Consider the following 19,770-nt stretch of genomic DNA (forward strand, 5'->3'; position numbering starts at 1 on the left):
TATATATGTATATATGTATATATATATATATGTATATATATATATATATATGTATATATGTATATATATGTATATATGTATATATATGTATATATGTATATATGTATATATATATATATATATATATATATATATATATATATATATGTATATATGTATATATATGTATATATGTATATATGTATATATATATATATATATATATATATATATATGTATAGCCTATATTTTTGTAACATGGAACAAGAAAAGTAAATATATAATTTAGAATATCTCTGGGTGTGCACTGAAGAGTAGAACTTGATCATCGAAACTGCCAGCAATTAGTCATCAATCCTTAACTGCATATGTTTTAAGGATGTACATAATAAAACATATATTTATCAAAGAATATATGAAATATTTTGACATACTTTGCAATAAAAAATAATGTGACGCTTACTTCACTTCCGGGTTACGGCAGCGGAAACACTTCTGGTTTGCAGAAAGGCGGATCCCTCTCGGCTACTTTGCCTTTCAGAACTTCTTTTAAGGCTATTTTTACCTGCCATTCCTCGGCAGGTCACGCCAAATCCAACAAAAATAACTTACTTAAGTATTAAAACGACATTTTATTCAGTCGAGTTCCACGACTGTACTTATCGCGACGACAAGAAGAGTTTTCCAGCTATAACGTTAGCTAGCTAACTTTTAACGCTCTAGCTCATAACTTGACAACTGCCCTGCAGCATAACAGGGAAGGACCAACACAAGATGGCAGATAAAGACTTGATGTGGGCATTGAAGACCGGGGACATGGAAGAAGTGGAAACCAAGCTGGTAACGGTAAGACAAACGTGATTTGACTGTTTTTTCAGTGAGTCTTGTACAACAATTTTCTGACAAGTGGCTGCTCATCTAAGGTAACTAGCGCTAGTTAGCCAGCTAGCTAGCTAGCTAACGGTGCCTGGAGTTGGGTAATGTTAAGTAAGGTAATCTAACATAGGCAAGCTTTCATGGCTTGCTGGATCCGTAACGTTTTTTGTAGTTCATGTAGCTTTAACTGAGCTTGAATTCGTTTCTAAACATTTCAAGGCTGGCGTAACACGTTAGCGGAGACTTAAGATAACGTTACAAGTCTGAACGCCAAGTTAGCATAGCTAACGACACACAGTGCTTCTCTTACCTGGAGAATAGACAATGGATCAGGTCTTAAATACCTAACCGTATAACGTTAGTCATTAACGTTTTATTTAAATGTGGTACATTTGGCTTTGCCTAAGGAAAATTTGGCTAGCAAATGTTATTGTTGCTACTTCCGCAGAAAGCAACCTGTTGGTAAGCTAACAGTTAACCAACAACAGCATCAGCTGGTACGTGATAAACATCGATGGACGGCTAACTGCTACCGTTATGTCTATTGTAGTTTCAGCGGCAGCACCGAAAACAGTTGACAATACATGCGTTATAGGACCATTTTCATTATTGTCGGTAGAATGCATCTCTTTAAATGTGATGTGGTGTAAGTTTAGCTAATTGGTAGCCATCCGGGCCCGTGCTTGAGCAGTGTCTAGCTAACGTTGCTGGCTGGGGGTATCCGCTGTAGCCAGGTCGGCACCTTTCACAGTAACCAGCATAATCTGTTTGGAAGAGACTGATAGGAAAGTCATTGCCGCCCATAAATGTCTGTTAGGCCTCACTGATTTATCTGCAGAGCTCAAATGATCTGTAGTAAAGATGTAAAGCTTGTGTTCTTGCCTCTGATGGAACAGACCATCGTTGCTTTTACAAACAGTCCTACATTAAATTATTGCGAACATTGACTTGATATGGGATTGTAGTCAAATTATACAACTGTAAAGTTTTACTTGCAAATTGGATAGGTGTGCATCATAACTTACTATGCATATGTACTGTAGATGTACAATGAACCATAATTAAATTTGACTAGAAGTCTACGTTCCAGATTAAAACTACATGAACACTGTCTATCCAAACAACCATCAACAGTTTTTAATCGGTTGCCAATTTGATGCCCAAAATCTCTCTTGAATGACAATAATCTCACTCACCTGCATGTTCCAATGAGTCACAAATTTTTTCACCGATATATAAAGTCGGAAGAGAAGTTTTGGGTGTCTGGATATAAACAGAGGTTCTTTATCTCTTTTCTACAGTGGAAATTAAACAATTTAAATGTTATCCCTTGGAGCTGCTGCCATCAAAGGTAACATTTAAACACAATTAGAATAGGTTGTGATTCGATATCCATCATGGCTAACGGATTCAGTAGGATTGGGTGTAAAGTGAAGAATTGTCTTCAGTGTGTTGTACTTGACCTTCAGTGGAGTTTGCGATAAAGGTGAGCGAGTGGCTATCGGAGGCATGCAGTGCTGCTATAGATTATGATGTTGCTGAATTAGTCAGTGGTCACAGATACAGGCCGGATGTTTGTGCGCAAGTGATTCTATGACATGACAAGAGAAACTGAAATATGATGCAACATGTTTGTGGTTTTTAAATATGAAATTTGCACTATATTTAAATCTAGTGTATTGCACAGGTGGGTTTTCTGCTTAATCTTTTTTTTATGGTTTGCATCAAAAGGATTTCAAAAATATTTCAATAATTATAGTGGGCCTTTCTCACCACTGGCATTTTGACTTTTCACAGTAGAAAACTCATAGGTGTAATTAATAACATTTAATGATTGCCCAGTTTCATGTAGGTGTCCAGTAGCCATGCATATGAGCCAGCATCCACAATACCAGAAGCATAGAACTTGCATATTACAGGAATGCAGCCATAATTAATAGCTACATGTGTGTCCAAATGTCTGCTGTGAAAAAATGTAATTTTCTTGTGCTGCAGCAGGTAAAATAATTCAGTTATCAATTAGATTCAGCCAGATACAACAGATACATTCAGCAATGTGTGTCATCAAACTGTAATGTTGGAATTAGGTGCAGGAAAGTACAATATTTAAATTGTAAAATGATATTATGATATCCATAATGACATATGATTGATATCTAATCTCATGTGAAATATAATATTAAAACAGTATCTTTCAGCTGTGCTATTTTCCTATTCCCTTCTTTGATTGGCATCTCAGCTTATTAGATGTGCTCATAGTTGCCCCAGGGGAACCAGATAACCAAGCTAGCACTGTCATCCCAGATCAGGTGTTCATATGAGGCTCTTGTGTAAGAAGATTTACCTGAAAATCAAATTCTATTTCCATATTTTTTATAGAGCCCATTTAATAAGCTAATTAATGCTTTTTACCCCAGCTGCCTCCATCCTTATTCAGACAATTAGTCCTATACCGTTTTGAGAAAGGTTAGTAAATGAAGTAGCTTAAGTAAAGTTTGTTTGGTCTATCGCTCCTTTCATAGAACAAGAGCACAAAGTGCTTGACAAAAAAACAAAATAAGATCAAAGAAACAAACAATAAAACGAGACATCCCTAGTTTAAACGAGTGGGTTTTATCTGCTTTTTTAAGGCATCAACAGAGATCGAAGATTACATTTATTGAGGAAAATCATTCAAACTGTCCTGGAGCCCCCACTCCATAGCCGGAACTGACGGCCACAGCCTTGACTGAGAGGCTGAGGGTGGTGTTTGTTTCTGAATTTCAGTGCTAGCTTGTATCAACAGTGAGAGTTTCCGTTTCGCAGTTATCAGATCTCCCTTTAATGTCTGTTGTTGCCTTGTGACTGCTCAGTTTATTTATGTTACTCCTGCTAATGTGTTGTCCTTCTCTTTTCCAGGCTGAAGATGTAAACCGGACCCTGGACAGCGGGAGGAGGCCTCTGCACTATGCTGCAGACTTTGGTCAGACAGATGTGGTGGAGTACCTCATTTCTAAGGGAGCCGATATTAATGTAAGAGCCACAAATGCCAGCGCCCATCACATTTCTTTGCATTTAATGTGTGTACTGTCCAGGGTTGCAATCCACGCAAAAACATAACTACTTCCCTTTCATAGTCTAGTTCAAACAAACTGATACTGAGCAGCTTAAAGTAGTGTTAAAACCAGTTTATCATATCATGATTCAGCCATTGTCCATTCTCTCATTTACAATTGTCTAGGCTTGCCAGACCTCTCGTTTAGCCTCATGAGCCCCCTGAGCCTCAATCGTGTCTTCTGGTGTTGCAGGAAATTAGTCCATATCCACTCAAATTGCACTTACCCATCCAACAGTATTGACATCTGTCATTTGGATGGAGCTCTTTTGTAATTTGCAGCTAAAGGTTTCATATTCCTGTTCAGTAGCCGGTAGAATTGTATGTGGAGAGCAGCATGAATCTCTGAAATCCAGTACACTTTTAGCCATGACAGGACGCAAAGCTCTAGGAGTGTGAAAGCAACTTTGGTTTAATAATTTACAGAATGATTTTCGAGACTTGGATGGTTATCTGTAGATAAATTGCGTTCTTTGGAGTACTTCCTGATGTTCAAGGCACCCACATTAGCTAGGCACATCTCATAGCCTTGCCTGAGATTGGATACAACAACTCAACATCATAGCATCCGCTGGTCCAGCCTTCAGAGACCCAAGGATTTATTCTTGTAGCAACATAAAGTCTTTGCCTTTTCCTACCAAGCACAAACAGTTTGTGCATTTCTCAATTTCTTTTGATAACCAGCTCAGCTTCTGAAACATGGAAGATATAAATAGTATTGAAGTGCAGTGCACTTTCTCTCAATTTCTGGATATGATGAGGGACTGAGAGAAGTAGGACCTCTCTCACAGGAGTTTGTTTTTCTTAGTTATATTTGTGAAAAAGAGTGCCCTTGTGTAGGAGGATTGGGGTTGTGCCTATGTTCTGCTCATACATAAAGCTTTTCTGTTATGTCCGTCTCCCACTCATGCCTTTCCCACCTCCTTCCCCCACAGGCTCCAGACAAACACGGGCTCACTCCACTGATCTCTGCCTGTTACGAGGGTCACACCTCCTGTGTCAAGATCCTGCTAGAAAAGGTTGGTACTTTGACTTATCATGCATCCGCACACACAAAGCACCCTGGTATCCTTCACCCCTCAGTTCATGTTGATGTGTCAGAGGCTCCATGTGAGCCGTGAGTGCTGATGAGGTAACTCGTCAGACAAAAGGCTCTTTAACACAGTCCTGTGGAGGCTGTGCTGGAATGTTTTGTAGAACATAACACAGTGTATCTGCTGTTTACTTGTATTGTGTCTGTATTTTCAAGTGGATTCATTCATAGGTGCACAGCCCTTTTGCTCCAATCTAAACGTCTGCCCCATCTATCAGCCCCAGCCTCCCCCGGTTGTTTACCACTGGAACTATCTTAAACGCTACCTCAGCCAGATCGACGCATGCGGGCATTGTGCTCACACGGTCACAGCTGTGAGGAGCGAGACAATACGGAGTCAGGCACAGCTGGCACGAGCTGTAGAAATGCAACCAAATAACAGGCACACCGAATGTCCAATCAAACCAACGTCATCCAGCAGAACAAGACAGATTTGTGCAGGTCTATCAAAAACTTAATTACTAGGCAATGCCTCTTGTACATCTTACCTGCACGTTTGACTGAGAAGTACATTCACGGCAGTCGTATACATATAATGACAGATCTTCTACTCATCTAGGCTTATGGAGTTCTGGTTCACCTCGGCCCAAATGAGCCGGACTGCAGTGGGATTATGAATGTCGCACAAATGGGGGGGGGGCCACAATAGCTACTTGTCTTTTAAGACCTCCTTCAGTTCTTTGTCTCTGGTACTCCTCTGTTATTTAACACCCATGTTTCATTAGAATAAAACAGGTGTGTGTGTGTATAGCTGACGGCTTCCTGATTTGATATCATTATTCTTTTCACATCTGCAGCTTGGCTCGTATCATAAATAATCAAATATTTCAGGTTTCACACCGGTCATAAAAATTGATTGTTAGTTTTAGTCTATTGCTTGAGACTAGGGCACAAGCTCCGCACCACTTTGAGAGAGGACTGCATGATGTCATGTACATGGCGTGCACGCATTTTACAGTCAAAAGTCTGCTGCAAACCGATATGTGTCTACGGAGGAGAGATGGATATTCCGGGGCTGAGGGAGAGTGAGCAGCTGTCTGTTCCAGGCTAAATGAGGCAGCGTAATGAAAGCTTCTCTCCAGAGTTGTTTCACGGTGGCATCATCTTGTCTCAACGAAAGTAATGGTAAGAGGGAAGGAGGCATTCACAAGCGAAGTCACACTGCCGATTAGAGAAGTCCATTTTTTTTTTTACTCTACACAATCACGTATGCACCGTTCAGGCATACTTTTCAATTAGTTCTCTGCTTCAAAGTGCAGCTGAAACTGACAGTTGAAAAGAGGAAACCGTGATCTATATATGGAAAAGACTGGTGTTCGGTTAGAGCAGTGGTTCTCAAACCCCCTACCCCCCATCAAATTAAATGTTGGCTAACTGTCTGAGATTTCAAAATAATAATACATATTATATTATTAAACAAATGTTTTGTTGTTTTTACCTTCAATTGCCCTGATTCACCATGTACCCAGGGAGCAAATGAAGACATTTTATTCAGCAGTGTTAAACAAATGCAACGGTAAGAAGTTTGAGGTTCAAACTTTAATCGGTGTCATAGACTGCAGCCAATCAGGGTCAGACATTCAAACTGTAACCGGTGTTAAACACAGCGGCCTCAGAAATGCGAAACAATTTGCACTCTTAAGTGTTCCAACAATAAACGAGCACAAAGGAACAAGTCTGACTACTAAGTGCAGCTCGTCTGCTGCTGGTCCAAGTCCCGACCAGAGCGTTAGTGATTTAACATTAATTCAGATTAGTTTTATTCATGGTGTATCTTTGGAATAACATTAATGCTTTCGAGCAGTGGCGGCTGATGGGGCGTCGCTTGTTTTGTTTTTTTTAAGCAGCACTTTATCGCTCAGCAAAATAAAATTCTAAAAACACACAACGTTAACTTTATCCAAACGCACTCTTCCTTTCAGCTCGTCCAGTTCGGCATGTTTCCTGCTATAATGACGCTCGAGAACCTTTTTCATGACCGCAAGCGCGTCCGCACAAATTAGACACACTGGCCCTTTACTTCCACAAAGAAATAATCGTTCGTCCATTTCTCCTGGAACATTGCACATCCACCTTTCTGTTTTACACTCGCCATACTGCGTTCGATGACACGTTCCGCTCGTGTTGTGTTCAAAGACCCTGACCTTGGCCAGGAAAGACAGTCGCCGGTTTTATTCTATATCTGACTAGATTTGGATTCATTATTTTGGAGTAGACTTTTTCCGTGCTTTTATGAATTACCTCGCGGGCTGTATACCCAAACGCCTTTCTAAAATATTGCTTCCAGCGCCTCCCGGCGTCCTCTGAATGCCTCTGTTGAGAACCCCTGGGTTAGAGAGACACTTAGGTGGCACTTCACTGCTTACTTATTCCTGTTGGCGTCGGCTGTATTAATCTCCATTTTCATCCCTCGCATCAACAAGCCAGCGGAGTCCTACAAGCAATCGGCCAGCAGCTGGCCAACAGCTGGCTACCGCAGTCAGCTGGCCGTCAGTGATGTTGGCTCAAAGATAAACCGAAAGAAGTAGCCAATGCCAACGGGAAGAAAATAGCAGTTTACTACGGAGTAAATCCTTTCCTATAGAAGTTACCAGGGTAACGTTGGAAAGCATGGGCAGGTACATTGTTTTTGCACTTCTACTCGCCACAGAATTATTGTCTTTTGTCTATAAGCTGTATTAACGTTCAGTATTGTCATGACTACAAAATGGTTGAACGATTTCTTGGTCGTCTATTCTGGTGAGGACTAAGCCTTTTCTTCGAGGTAGGTCTACTGAGAATGAGGAAGTACAGGCTATAATTCAGAGCCGTCTGTTAGATTACACATTTCATGTCTGTTTTTTAATATCCTATTGTCACGTCACAATTATAGGATCTGGAATTAAAACCAGCATACTGTCCCCTTCATACAAGGTCTTCATTATTAACTGCAGTCATTTTCGATCATTTCCCCTGCTACCAGTCACTTATCCACAGCCGGATATGTAAAGCCCCTTGGGTGGACATTTATAAAAAAAGAAAAAAAAAAAGCCTTTGTCTGTGGTATGATACAAGACAGGACAGGCAGCCATAGCTCATCTGAAGAGGGATTACGGTGGAAGGCGACGATATGAATGAACCCACGGGTTCGCTCCTCTCATGGCTTCATACTCGTCTCAACTAAGCACCAACAAGGATTAACACCCAGATGCAGCCAAAAGGTCACCGGTCTCCACAGGGACCAGATCTTAATACATCTACTCTCGGCGGCTCTGAAAACCCACCATGTGTCTTTACATGAGATGAATAGATTGTCCCACAGCCGCCCTATTGACCGTCCTGCTGCATATCCACTCTGTCTGGCAGCACAGTCGCTCCACATTACAGTGGATATAGAGAACTCACTGAGAACATTGAATTGTGACAATTCAACTGTCAGACAGTCTTGTGTTTGCAGACAAAATGGCTTGGTTCCCCTGTGCATCATGGGAGGTGCTCCTGACCGCGTGCTGTGCAGTTGTTGGCAATGAATTATCAAAATGCCATTTTAACCCCAATAGGTGACCCAGCTGTAAGATCCTGGCCGAAAGTGCTGACTACATTCTGCAGAGGTCGGCCAGTTAATTTTAAGTCAACAATGAAAGGGCTCACACACAGGCATGCACACACAAATACACACATGTCTCTTTCTCTTCTATGAGAAACTGTGTACATGACAAGGAAGAAATGCATTATTATTTTATAAGTCAGCTCTTATTGTTGCCTTGGCTTTTAAACTTGACCCTTTTTTAAGGTGTCCTCCTTATTATTGTGTGTTCTCAATACAAAATAGGCATTGGCCATTTATTTTTCTCGCAGTAGTCAATACATAAGAATTTTAAAGTAATACAGGCTAGTAGAGATAATATTGATTGACACAAAAGCTCGTAGAATTTCATTTTGATTTTTTGATTTTACATGTGTATCCCTTTTAATAGAGCTGCAATCATAAGTCGATTGCCAGAAAATGAATTGGCAATCTATTGAAGTACATTTTCAGGTCACCTTGGGCTCCTGGAAGCTGTGATGGGCTTTTTTTTCATTGTTTTTCTGGCAATCAAATAACTCATCTTGTGAAAATAGTCAGTTGCAGCCTTCATTTTATTTTTTATATAATATATTTAGTTGGCATATATAATGTAGAATCTCTTACAAACAATGAACTCTAATCAGCCTAAAATGACTCTTTGATTCATTTTGATTATATCCCAAAAAGGTTTGATGCAGCTCCTTAACCTATACCAAATGTATTTATTTCAACCAGAGCCAGCACTGGCATAGTTTGCTCCAATAAAGATATTGATCTTCCATCTTTTTTTCACTGGGTGTTTGCCCTCTGACAGCTCGGTAATGTTGGACTACTGTCAGCCGGTCAATAGTCTAATGTAAGCGTTGCATTTCAAGTAAGTTTTGAGCAATGCCCTGGCCCAATATTTGAAGACTTGTGCATGGGAGACCTTTTCCATTCCGTTCACTAGTGACACGATAAAAACTTAATGGACACTTTGGCAGGTCAGTGGCATTACATTACTGACCCAGTGCTGCTTTGTATGGCTCCATAATCCAGGATGATGATGCATCTCAGTTTGACTGGAGACACCCTGGGAGTCTATTCTCATTCATTAGTCTGTGTCTCCCTTGGCCACTAGCTTCTCTTTGACTGGATAATGTTTGGACAGTGAGGCGTTCATGAGGGGGACATTATTCAAGTTAGGGAAAGCTCATTAAGTGGTGTCAGACGTATGCCAAGGCCCTGGATGTCCATTGGGGATGGCATGGCGCATCCTATGAGGCAGCAGCAGGCAGAAGTATAGGCCACAGATATATTGGCAACTCTACCATAAATACCCATAGTGAGTCTCCATCTGTGGCAGACCCTCTAGGATACTCCCAGGATGTGTGGTGAGCAGAAGGAAATGCTTATTATGCACATAAGCTATACAATTGTGTTTGTATACCGAGTAGTATTAATGGTGACAGGGTCAGGATAAAGGTGTTGTGCTGTCTCCTGCCATATAAATGAGGCCTCAAGAGTCTATTACTCGGTTTGGTCTTGAGCCAGGTACTAATGACCTCCCTGGTGCTGGATTAATAAGGGAGGGTGGAAAGAAAGCTTCCTCCTGTCCTTCCGTCCTCCTCTTCAGCCTTCAGAGTGGAGTGAGCACAATAATTGGTTACCTGCTTCCTGATATGAAAGAGTCAGCGGCTAAAGTGACACGAGCAATACCTAATCACATACTTTGGTTCGGCAATGTTTTTACACATGGATAAAACATCACTTCATATCAGAACAAAGGATTCTGGTTCCCCACCCAGGAATCTGTCCCGTCTCTGAAGAGATAAAGTACCCTGAAAGAACCTTCTGTGCATTTGTCGATTTTTATATAGTAAGTTCATTTAATTTTCTGTTTTAAATTTGAAGGCCTGGCCATCAAAACCATCTAAGTTCCCACTGTACTCATGTTTTCTAGAGTTAAATCAATCCTGCACCGCAACAGAGATCTCATATGAATCCAGTTTTCATAAAACTCATTAAAGTTTGAATTCATGTGCACTTACTCCACTTGTGATCAGATCATTAATGCAGGTCTGAACACGGCCTTAGGGGACTTTGGGTCGCCATAGCTCAAATGTTACACAACATGGCTCTAATATAACTGAAGTGTTGACAGGTCCCAGAAATGTGAAGCATGTTATGAATTTATAAAACCGACTGGTACTTTCTCTTTCTTACCAATTAGGGTTGCAGATCTGACCGGTTACCCGCTCAGCCCTTGTAAATCTCACTTGCTCGCGATGCGCTCTGTTGCTCTTGTGGCATGGAATTTTCACCCAGACAACCAGCCTCACACTGCCGGGCACTTGAACTGGGTCGCATTGTTTTTGATGCCCTGCTTCTCCACACATCAATTGACTCTCTGCCGTGGCTCTGTAAGCCCTTTGCTAAGAGGCTAAAGTTGGCATGCAAAACAATGGGACGTCTCTCCACTACATGCCCCTCCGCTCCTCTGTTGCCCATTTAATGTGCATTCAACACTTTGCTTGTCTCGTTCTCTCTTCTTTACATTTGGTTTTTCCTTTGTGTCCTTAGTAATCTGAATGATTGCGTCCACTCCCATCTCTTTCGCATTCCCTTTGTTAATTTGTGGCTGTAGCTTTGTTTTGCATGTGTTGTCTGGATGACGAACTGACAGGCAAGTGCTAAGTGAGTTAGAGGGAAATAAAAGTGAGAAGTTTTAGTAACATGGGTAGCTGTTCAATACGGGCATGTGGTCGTAGGCAAGACATTTGTGCGAAGCTTTATAGCCAAAGGCACTGTTGGCCCTTCATGGCACATGTTGACCACCCCGCGAACTTCCCCACATCTGAGCCAGCTGTGGCCCTTTGACGAGCACTTGACTCGACCATGGAGCCGCCTTTTCTGTCGAGCTGGGGCCTTTTACCAATGTCTCGGACTTATTGGAAATGATGTTCGTTTAAGGCATCGATGAACACTTTTTTTTGTTCTTGTTTTTTAAAACTCCTGGAACGGAGCCCAGAATGTCCAACTCTCTATATAATTCCTAGCACCAAAGAAGTCCGGTCCACGTACAGTGGTTTCTAATAACATTTCTTATGTTTATTCTCATTAAAAACTGATTAACTGAAGTTCCAACGTCCTGACGAGTCTTGACAGAGATTATTAAAGAGAGTTGTGAGCCAGTGATTATATAACGCTTACCTTTGCATAGCGGCTGCTCCTCGCCTTGACCTCGGACTCAATGAAGTGGAGTTGGCATCATACTGTGAGGAAGATTTCATGCACCTATTAAGCATATTTAATATTCATGTCCCCTCTCCTCCACAGGGAGCTGACAAAGACCGAAAAGGACCGGACGGCATCAGTGCCTTTGAAGCTGCCGAGGACGATGCCATAAAGGCTCTGCTCAAGTGAGACACCACAGTGTGGGAGGTGACTGGACAGGTGGGTGAACGGACAGACAGATGGATGCAGTGGTCCCCTGAAAGAAGACGGATTCGCCCCTTTTGCCCTGATCAGCGTCTGTCTTAACACTGCTTTGTCTGTTTGTTGAAGGCTCATTTTGTCTGTCTGGTGATTTTTCCTTTTTCATTGTTTTTTTTTCTTCTTTTTTTTCTCCAAGTTTTTGGGATAGGATTTTCTCTCGTTTTGGCCTCTGTTTGTACCCATTTAACAGAAGGTCTTGTCAATTATGTCTCCCTTAGGGACCAAACGCTGGGGGAGCGCTCTCGCACATGGATCCTAGAACACTGCTTAGACTAGACTTCACACTCTGTAATGTAAACGCAAAGCTTAGCACTTAAATACACATCTCTCATTTGCAGTTCTCTCTTGCAAATCAAATGGTAATAGATCAAAAAGTGTGTTAACAATTTTTACATCTTCAATATAAGTATTGTATGGCCAGTACTTAATCTCATGAAATGAACAGTAATTGCACTGTACTATACTAGATAGATTGAAAAGAAAGGTTGTAAAGTTTCATTATATTAACCTTTCATTATGTGTGGCCTCTTCCTTTTTTGATTTCTTTTTTTAATAGACCAAACTGTCCCTCCAATCTTGAAATTTTGGAAACGTTGGTTGAGAGAGGTCCAGAGGCCAAATTTTCCTTTTCTACTCGGCATATCACTTACATATCAAACAGCGTTTTTGACTCATTTTACGTTGGTAACTAACATTAACGATATTCTGTATTCTTTGACCAATCACCATGCTGGTTAACTAGAAATACTTGAATGTTGCAATTCTAAAATCTGTTATTGAATCCCTTTTTTCTTTCTTTTTTTTGAAGCAATGTTAACAGCACGTAATAGAATAAGCAATTCTAGAGATTTGTTAATTTTGTCCTCCCCTGGAGTGAGATTTCAGAGCAAAAAAAAAAAAAATCCTTTTTTGTTTCAGCTTTTCTGTGTGTTTTTGTAATTGATTGGCTCTCGGGGCTTTTGAATGATGGGCAAATAGGGGGTGGAGTTGAAACGGGATGGTGGGGGCTGTTAGCATTCCCCATGCCTTGGATTTGGTTAGACGCCCTGCCTGTGTCGCTGCATGTCAAAATTGCCTCTGCTTTTACGCTACGAAATGGTCGCTGGTCCTCTCTTGGTTGCTTTCAAATGAATTACTACGATGTAATGACAGAAAAGATGCTCTTGCTGACTTTGTTGTGACAAAAAGTCTGTAAAAAAAAAAACAGAAATAAAAAATATCCATAAACACAATTGTCATCTGAGCTTTCTTTTGAAAATGGACTCAAGCAGGTTAAGTGGTCAACCACCCACAGTGCTGCCTGCTGGTAAACTGAGCAAATAATCCATTTAAATAAATAGCAGACAGTTGACTACCTTGTGCACCTTGTTTAAATGCATCTGCACTACCATAGAATCGGTTGAATAAGTTACGTTCCTCAGTTTATTCTGTACGACCACTGCGTTACAAAGTAAACTCGTGGCTCATGACGACAGAGGTGGAACCATTGTGAAGGATTGCATTGTCAAAAATTGCACTTTCATAAACAAAATTCAGTGAAAGGAAAAATTGTATATTTGGCACCTGTTGTATTGTTCAGCTCACAGTACACTCAAAAGATTGAGGGCCATGCCAGGTGTTGGACTTTATTGTTCCAACACACAACAGTGTTATTGTGAGGACTGGGGTTCTGCCCTGTCAATAAGGACGAGCGCAGTGTGACGTGGCCTTGTAGTTCACCAAACGGAGCATCCAGTAACTAGATGAAAAGAAATCATCCTGCCTGAGGATTTGTGACTTCAGAATCCTAACGCCTTATCTCATGTGATCATGTACCCCTTCATCGGATCCCTTCGATTAATGATATGGAGAGTTTATTCCAGGGATTTCCCAGGGTTCCTCGCCAGAATCTGCTCCTGTTTTCCTGAGACAAAAACCTGCAGGACTCTGGGATTTTCAGCGTGTGAATCCTAATTGCACCGGTGGCAGACGATGCCCCCCTGCAGGTCCAACATCTTGTTTATTTGCCATTAATGTACCGTATGTAACCATAATTAACATTAAAGTTGAATTAAACATTTGCTTCTCTGTTTAACATTACACACAGAGTATATTTTGCCTTTACTTTAACCCAAAAAATAAAAGATGTCTCGTGACATTTGGGATCTTCACTAATATTTAAACTAACGTTATGTAGGTTTGGACTCGTGTCCACATGACATGAGTTAGTAATGATGGACCTGCCCAATGAGTGCATGGGGCAGAGGAGAGTTGAAGGAATCAACAGAGGCATGTAACTGAGCTGTAGCGTGTGGTGAAGAGCCGCATAAGTTCCTGTCAAAGTAGAACATCCATAGATGCAGAGTGAAATGTGTGCGGAGAGCTCGCTGAAGGCTGCGGTGCACTGTTAATCACACAGACACGTGCCTCTCTAGGCCACTTGCCATGTTTGTGTACTCGCGGCAGAGGACAAAGACAAATCAGTTATTGCAATGTGGGCAAACATCAAGATAAAACGACTCGGCCAGGTTTTGACAGCCTCATCTCCCAGCTTCCCCCCCCACACCCCCACACCCCCAACCCTACCATCTTTTTGCTGCTCATTTAAATTACTTCCAAAGCGAACGAGCGAGAAAAAACTGAGGTCCGCTCTTCGGTTGGCAGCGACAGTCTTGGAATATAAAAGACTTAATTTTTCCCTATGTCGAGCCATCAAATAATCTTGATGTCTGCAGAAGAAAGCCTGTGATTCAGGCCGATGATAAATGTGAAATGAATCATACATTTTCATTTAGTCCTTGAATTACTCGGCTGCACCGGCTCCGTGGGCAATTCCTGGGCTTTCCCGACGCCACTAATGCTGCCGAGGATCGTTAGTTCAGTGTCATGTTTACATTCAGTCTGCAGTACGCTCATGCACTGTTCACGTCAGGGGTTCCCAATCCTCTTTGCATTTCTTCACTCCAAAAATGTGTTCCACAAGTCACAAAAATATGTCTTCAGACAAGAAAAGATGATAACTTCAATTGAACTCTGCTCCCACCTGCTGTTGTCCAAAGAAAACTGCGGGAAATTATCTCCTGAATCTAAGGGAATTATTCCCTAAACAAAAGTAAAAATGCATCCACGTTTTTTTATTTAAATAGAAAATAACACTTCAGAAATAATCCAAAACATTATTCATGATGTTTTGTGAAATACATAAAGTACTTTTCCTTCACATAGATTCCGGAATAAAACCTAATTGATTGCTGAGTGTGTCTGCAGTGATTACCAGATGCGGTAATTAGCATGCGTGGCCATATACGTACATGCATGTACACACACACACACACACACACAATCTCTCTTTGTCTCGTGTTTTTTTTCTCTCCACACAGTTGCTACAGAGACTTTATTTCGGAGCTACCCTTGTGATCAAGCAGATCAAAATGGTGGTTAATGAAGTAGCAAATTCAAATCATTAGCATAATTAATATGGACTCCTGATTGCTTTTTGGGTATCTCTCCCTCTTTCTCTTTAATCTATTATGGACTCCTTGTCTCGTGCATTAGCTGAGCTTATGACTGATTTTCGACAACTTATTTCCCTGGTTGTAGTTCAGCGGTCACGTGACCTGACGTTTAGCCAACCGTGAAATCCAGCATTAAATCCAATAATGCACACACGTATATTTATTTGACCATTTTGTCTTTTTTCACAAAACGGCGGGGCGATCTCGGCTCCTCTTAAAAAGACACGAGCGCCCCTTAAAACATGATTGGTGAAATTCTTGGGGGTCTCTAAAATATTGACAAAATACTATCTTTACCCTGCATTTCTATTTTTCTGTATCTTCATCATCATGAATAATGCGTAAAATTAGGATATTATTGATGTATCATTCATGCATGAGGTTCATTCATCACTAATTCCCTTTAATAATAATAATAATAAAGATAACGGCATGCATGCTGTTCTCGCCATCAACATCCAAGCATGGTTGCTGAATCGCCATTATTCATCCCCCCCCCCCCTCCCTTCCCTAGTGAAAAGGAAAGTGAACATTGTATAGTTCACACTGTATAAAGAGAGAACGACAGAGAGACGGTTCCACTTACCAAAATGTAACTTTTAGAATTCACTCAGCAGAGTAAATACGTATGCAAACATTCACACTGAAGCCTCACTATGATATACTTCCCCATTAACAAGCAACTAGCTCTAGCTGTGGTCAACTGCCTTACCAACGCATCATAGATACTGTAACAAGGGAACTTATCGGGGCTTTAGTCTGTGCACCCAAAACAATCTGACGAGGCGGTACATTTGTACGTATTTGTTCCTCCTTGTACTTCCTACATTCCTACCTCTACAGTACCTTTGCACCTCCTCAGCAAAACTCTCCTCAAAGTTTTGCATTACACAATAAAGCTACCATATGCTGTTTATGATAAACCCCTAACAACCATCCCCAGAATGATATAGTGCACCCACTCTAAGTGAGAGCAGTTTGGCTGTACACCTGCATGGCTACAGGAGCCAACTCTTTGTTTTTATATTTAATAGTGTAGCTTAAATATAAAGATAAATAGTGAGGGGTCCTTAAAGGATGTATTAGTAGAGCCAAGCAGTACTTTCTTCTGAATGCATGTGTCTCAGTGAAGCGTACTGCAGGACTTCACTGTATCGTGAATTAAGCACATTTGTGTCGCCGCCAGTTTAACAGGCGAAGCAGCTACTTTATGGGTCGTGGTTGAGGACGGGTTGAGCATTAGGTCTCTCTTGTGAATCGTATTCTCAATGAGACTGCCTGGTTAAATATAGATGAAAATAAAATGTAAATATAATAAGTGTTACAACTCAGCTTAGGAAGAGAGAGAAAGATGGAGCTGGGTTGGTGATTTAAATCATTATCAGTGTCTCTGAAGTCCATTGCGCAGCTATAGAAGGCAGCGGGAGACGTTTAAAAGCAGGCAGTTGTGCGCTGACAAGCTCATATACACACACGCATAAGCATAAATCTCTTACGGGGTATTTACTTATCAGTCCCTCTTTGTTTGTACTCTGAGCCAATGTGCGATGAGCCAGATCCAAATCCCTCTAGATGCCTCAGTGCAAATGTTCTCAGCTGAACAGCCATTTGCAGAGAAATCGATGCAACCACAATGCTATTAGGAACATTTTAATTGGATATAAAAGCGGATTCATTATTACTGTTATGACAGCTGAGCACGTCGAATGCAGCGTGGCTGCCAGCCATGGTTGTGTGTGCCTGGGTAATTTGTCTGAAGACACCACTCCTGCGCTACATTGTGACTTTCTGTTTCAGGGACTTTAAAAATGTTCTGCTGTCCACATAACTCTATTTCTAAACTCCTCTGCAGAGCCAGATGGAGATTTAACAAACAGGTGCCCATTTTGGCGCCCAATGGGTTCCATACTTATGGTATTATAAACAATTATATGGTTTGATTTATGTGCACACTACTAAAGATGCTTATAAATGGTTGAAAAATGAAAATAAATGCATAATGAAAGATAATACATATTAAAAATTGATCATAAAATAGATAGATAATAAATCATCCGGCAGCCTTTTTACTCAACATCTATATCTGTAGTCATTTGCACTGATAAAATAATTTGCTCATTCCTTCCACAGCAAATAATGTTTCAGGTAATCATCATTCCAATGAACCTCTGACACCTTTGTGCTACCTGGCATTCAATTTAAAACAATCTAATCCGTGTAGCAGGTTAATATTCCAATCAATGGGTTGATGCAATGTCCAATTAGATGTTGCTGTTTTGTTCCCTTACTTGATTGTGTAGAGGTTAAAGTTTTATCTAACTGAACTTTTCAAACAAGCTCCATGTAAACGAAACTGTAGGGTATGGGCGTATGTTTGTTCATTGAACTCCATTATGATAATTTGCTCCTCAACACAGTGTTTCCCTTATACTGACGTGATGTAGCCTGGGCCACAGTGTAGAGTTCAACTACATGTTAGAATGGAGCAGGACGTGTGATTTAAGGACTATAGGATGATCACCGGGGACAGACATGCTGAAGAAACCATCCTGTGCAGAGAGGCATCTCAGAAAATCAAACATTAAAGTGCAGCGGCAACAGGCTTTGACAGGCTGTCGTGAGATACACTTCTGTCAGGTAACAACAAGAAAGAAGAAAAAAAGAAGATCACGCTAAAGTGGCCGAGTTACAGTCTTGTCACCACAATTGGATATTTGGGGAGTGGGGGAAAGTGCCTTCTCCAAATGATTGGTATTTGTTGTGACATGTTGATGGCTTGGTAAGAATTTGGTGTACAAAGCACACTTGTGTACTTCCAGTGGGAAAACACACATCAAGTTATCAAAATGGTTCTGAGAACATGACAGTGATGTGAGAATTTGTTGCCATAAAAAAAAGGGACCAAAATTGACATTAACAATCAAATGACTACGTGTATTTCAATAACACTCCTCCAGAATGATCAAATAGAGTTATTTCCCCATCTCTGTGGCTCTTTAAAATAATCATTGTGTTGGTTTTATGGCTCATTTAACTGCATGGTTTAGTCTCACCATCCTTATCCTTCCAATTCAAGCAGAAACAGGCGGCCATTTTTATCAAAAAAGCTCAGAAAGCCCCACTGCATACTACCTGCCCATCACCATATGCTAGACAACTAGCTAGCTGTGTTGCTAGCTAGTAACTAGCTTAACTCGAGAGTCAAACATCTAGCAGCTTAAAGGGGCTTTTAAGGACATGGTGGAAAACAGAGCTTAAAGAACAGTAAGTATTGGACTTATATTCATCAGCTGGCCAGGAAATCACCTCCAATGAGAGGTCAACATTGCTCCGATAGCCTACTGCTGAATGAGTAAGTACACAATTGTTTGCTAACACGTTAGCCATATGTCAGAATCCGTCTGTTAGCTTGTTTTAAAGCTCTTCTGCTCTCCATTGGTCAAAAGCTTGAAAAAGGTGCCTTCTCACTGTACTTTACAACAGTTGCAAACTTTCCTGGCCAACTTGCTGCACCACATCCTTTCACAAAGACTTAAGAAGGACTTGTATCGGCCATTTCTCTTAGTCAAAATGAATGAGGCCACGGTACCCTCTGAGTACTCAGATGGAGTGAGCGTAGCTCTGTAGTGGCCTGTGGTGCTGTGAAATCTTTGAAAGATCTTCTTTGTTTTTCCTATTGATTCATTTATTTTCTCAAGGCACTGTTTGTCTGTCTGTCTGTGCCAGAGTGATAGAGGGAACCGAGTGACTAATAGCACAGGTAGCGCTAGAGGCTAAGTCCAAGTCCATTAACACTGGGCTGATGTCTCCACTTGTGTCGTCCCCTTTGACTAATGTCAGCATCTGCCATGCATTATGGTCCTCTCTCTTCCTGGCATTAGATGACAGTACGTCTCCCTTATCTCCTCTGTCTCAGCAGAAGTCAGTGAGGACTAAATAAGAGGGACGCGCTCTCTGTACCTTTCTTGTTATACACTGACACAAACAGTCCTACCTACTATTTTAATGGCGGTTTGTAATATTTGTGGTCTTCACCGTGTGAGAAAGACAATTTACAATTACTATTGAACGGACTTGGAGCAACTGACAGGGAGAACTCTTAAGGACATGCAACAACATGACAGAAAGAACTTTCATGAGCTTAATCATCAAGGACCATTGTGGCTTCAGTGGCAGAGTGCTGCCTCATTAAGAGCAGCGCAGTAAGCAC

At 41.1% G+C, this 19,770-nt stretch overlaps 2 protein-coding genes across 3 annotated transcripts in view; both read left to right on the forward strand.

The window, feature by feature from the left end:
• The first annotated feature begins 463 nt into the window (after positions 1–463).
• On the forward strand, positions 464–13,298 carry mtpn (myotrophin). 2 transcript variants are annotated; one of them, XM_029462288.1, is made up of 5 exons: positions 464–825; positions 3,754–3,867; positions 4,885–4,968; positions 11,908–12,024; positions 12,285–13,298. In XM_029462288.1, exons 1-4 carry the CDS (start codon positions 754–756, stop codon positions 11,992–11,994), a joined length of 357 nt encoding a protein of 118 aa, XP_029318148.1. In that variant the 5' UTR covers positions 464–753; the 3' UTR covers positions 11,995–12,024; positions 12,285–13,298. The 2 variants fall into 2 exon arrangements, with proteins under 2 accessions (XP_029318148.1, XP_029318147.1); XM_029462287.1 differs by having other exon boundaries at positions 11,908–13,298.
• A 5,374-nt stretch (positions 13,299–18,672) lies between these two features.
• The window catches only part of fam180a (family with sequence similarity 180 member A), a 29,491-nt gene continuing 28,393 nt past the window's right edge, over positions 18,673–19,770 (forward strand). Inside the window, exon 1 of the mRNA XM_029462266.1 lies at positions 18,673–18,912. Coding sequence (XP_029318126.1) covers positions 18,909–18,912 — 4 coding nt within the window. The 5' untranslated portion in view covers positions 18,673–18,908. The remainder of the gene's footprint in view (positions 18,913–19,770) is intronic.

The sequence above is a fragment of the Cottoperca gobio genome, chromosome 23 (assembly GCF_900634415.1).
Source record: "Cottoperca gobio chromosome 23, fCotGob3.1, whole genome shotgun sequence".
NCBI classification, from domain to species: domain Eukaryota; kingdom Metazoa; phylum Chordata; class Actinopteri; order Perciformes; family Bovichtidae; genus Cottoperca; species Cottoperca gobio.

What these genes read in the sequence shown, in the direction of transcription:
- mtpn (XM_029462287.1), top strand. Translation starts at nt 754, where the DNA reads ATGGCAGATAAAGACTTGATGTGGGCATTGAAGACCGGGGACATGGAA. An exon ending in CTAAGGGAGCCGATATTAAT is followed by an intron (nt 3,868 to 4,884) that starts GTAAGAGCCACA and finishes CTTCCCCCACAG; the next exon opens with GCTCCAGACAAACACGGGCT. An exon ending in TCAAGATCCTGCTAGAAAAG is followed by an intron (nt 4,969 to 11,907) that starts GTTGGTACTTTG and finishes TCTCCTCCACAG; the next exon opens with GGAGCTGACAAAGACCGAAA.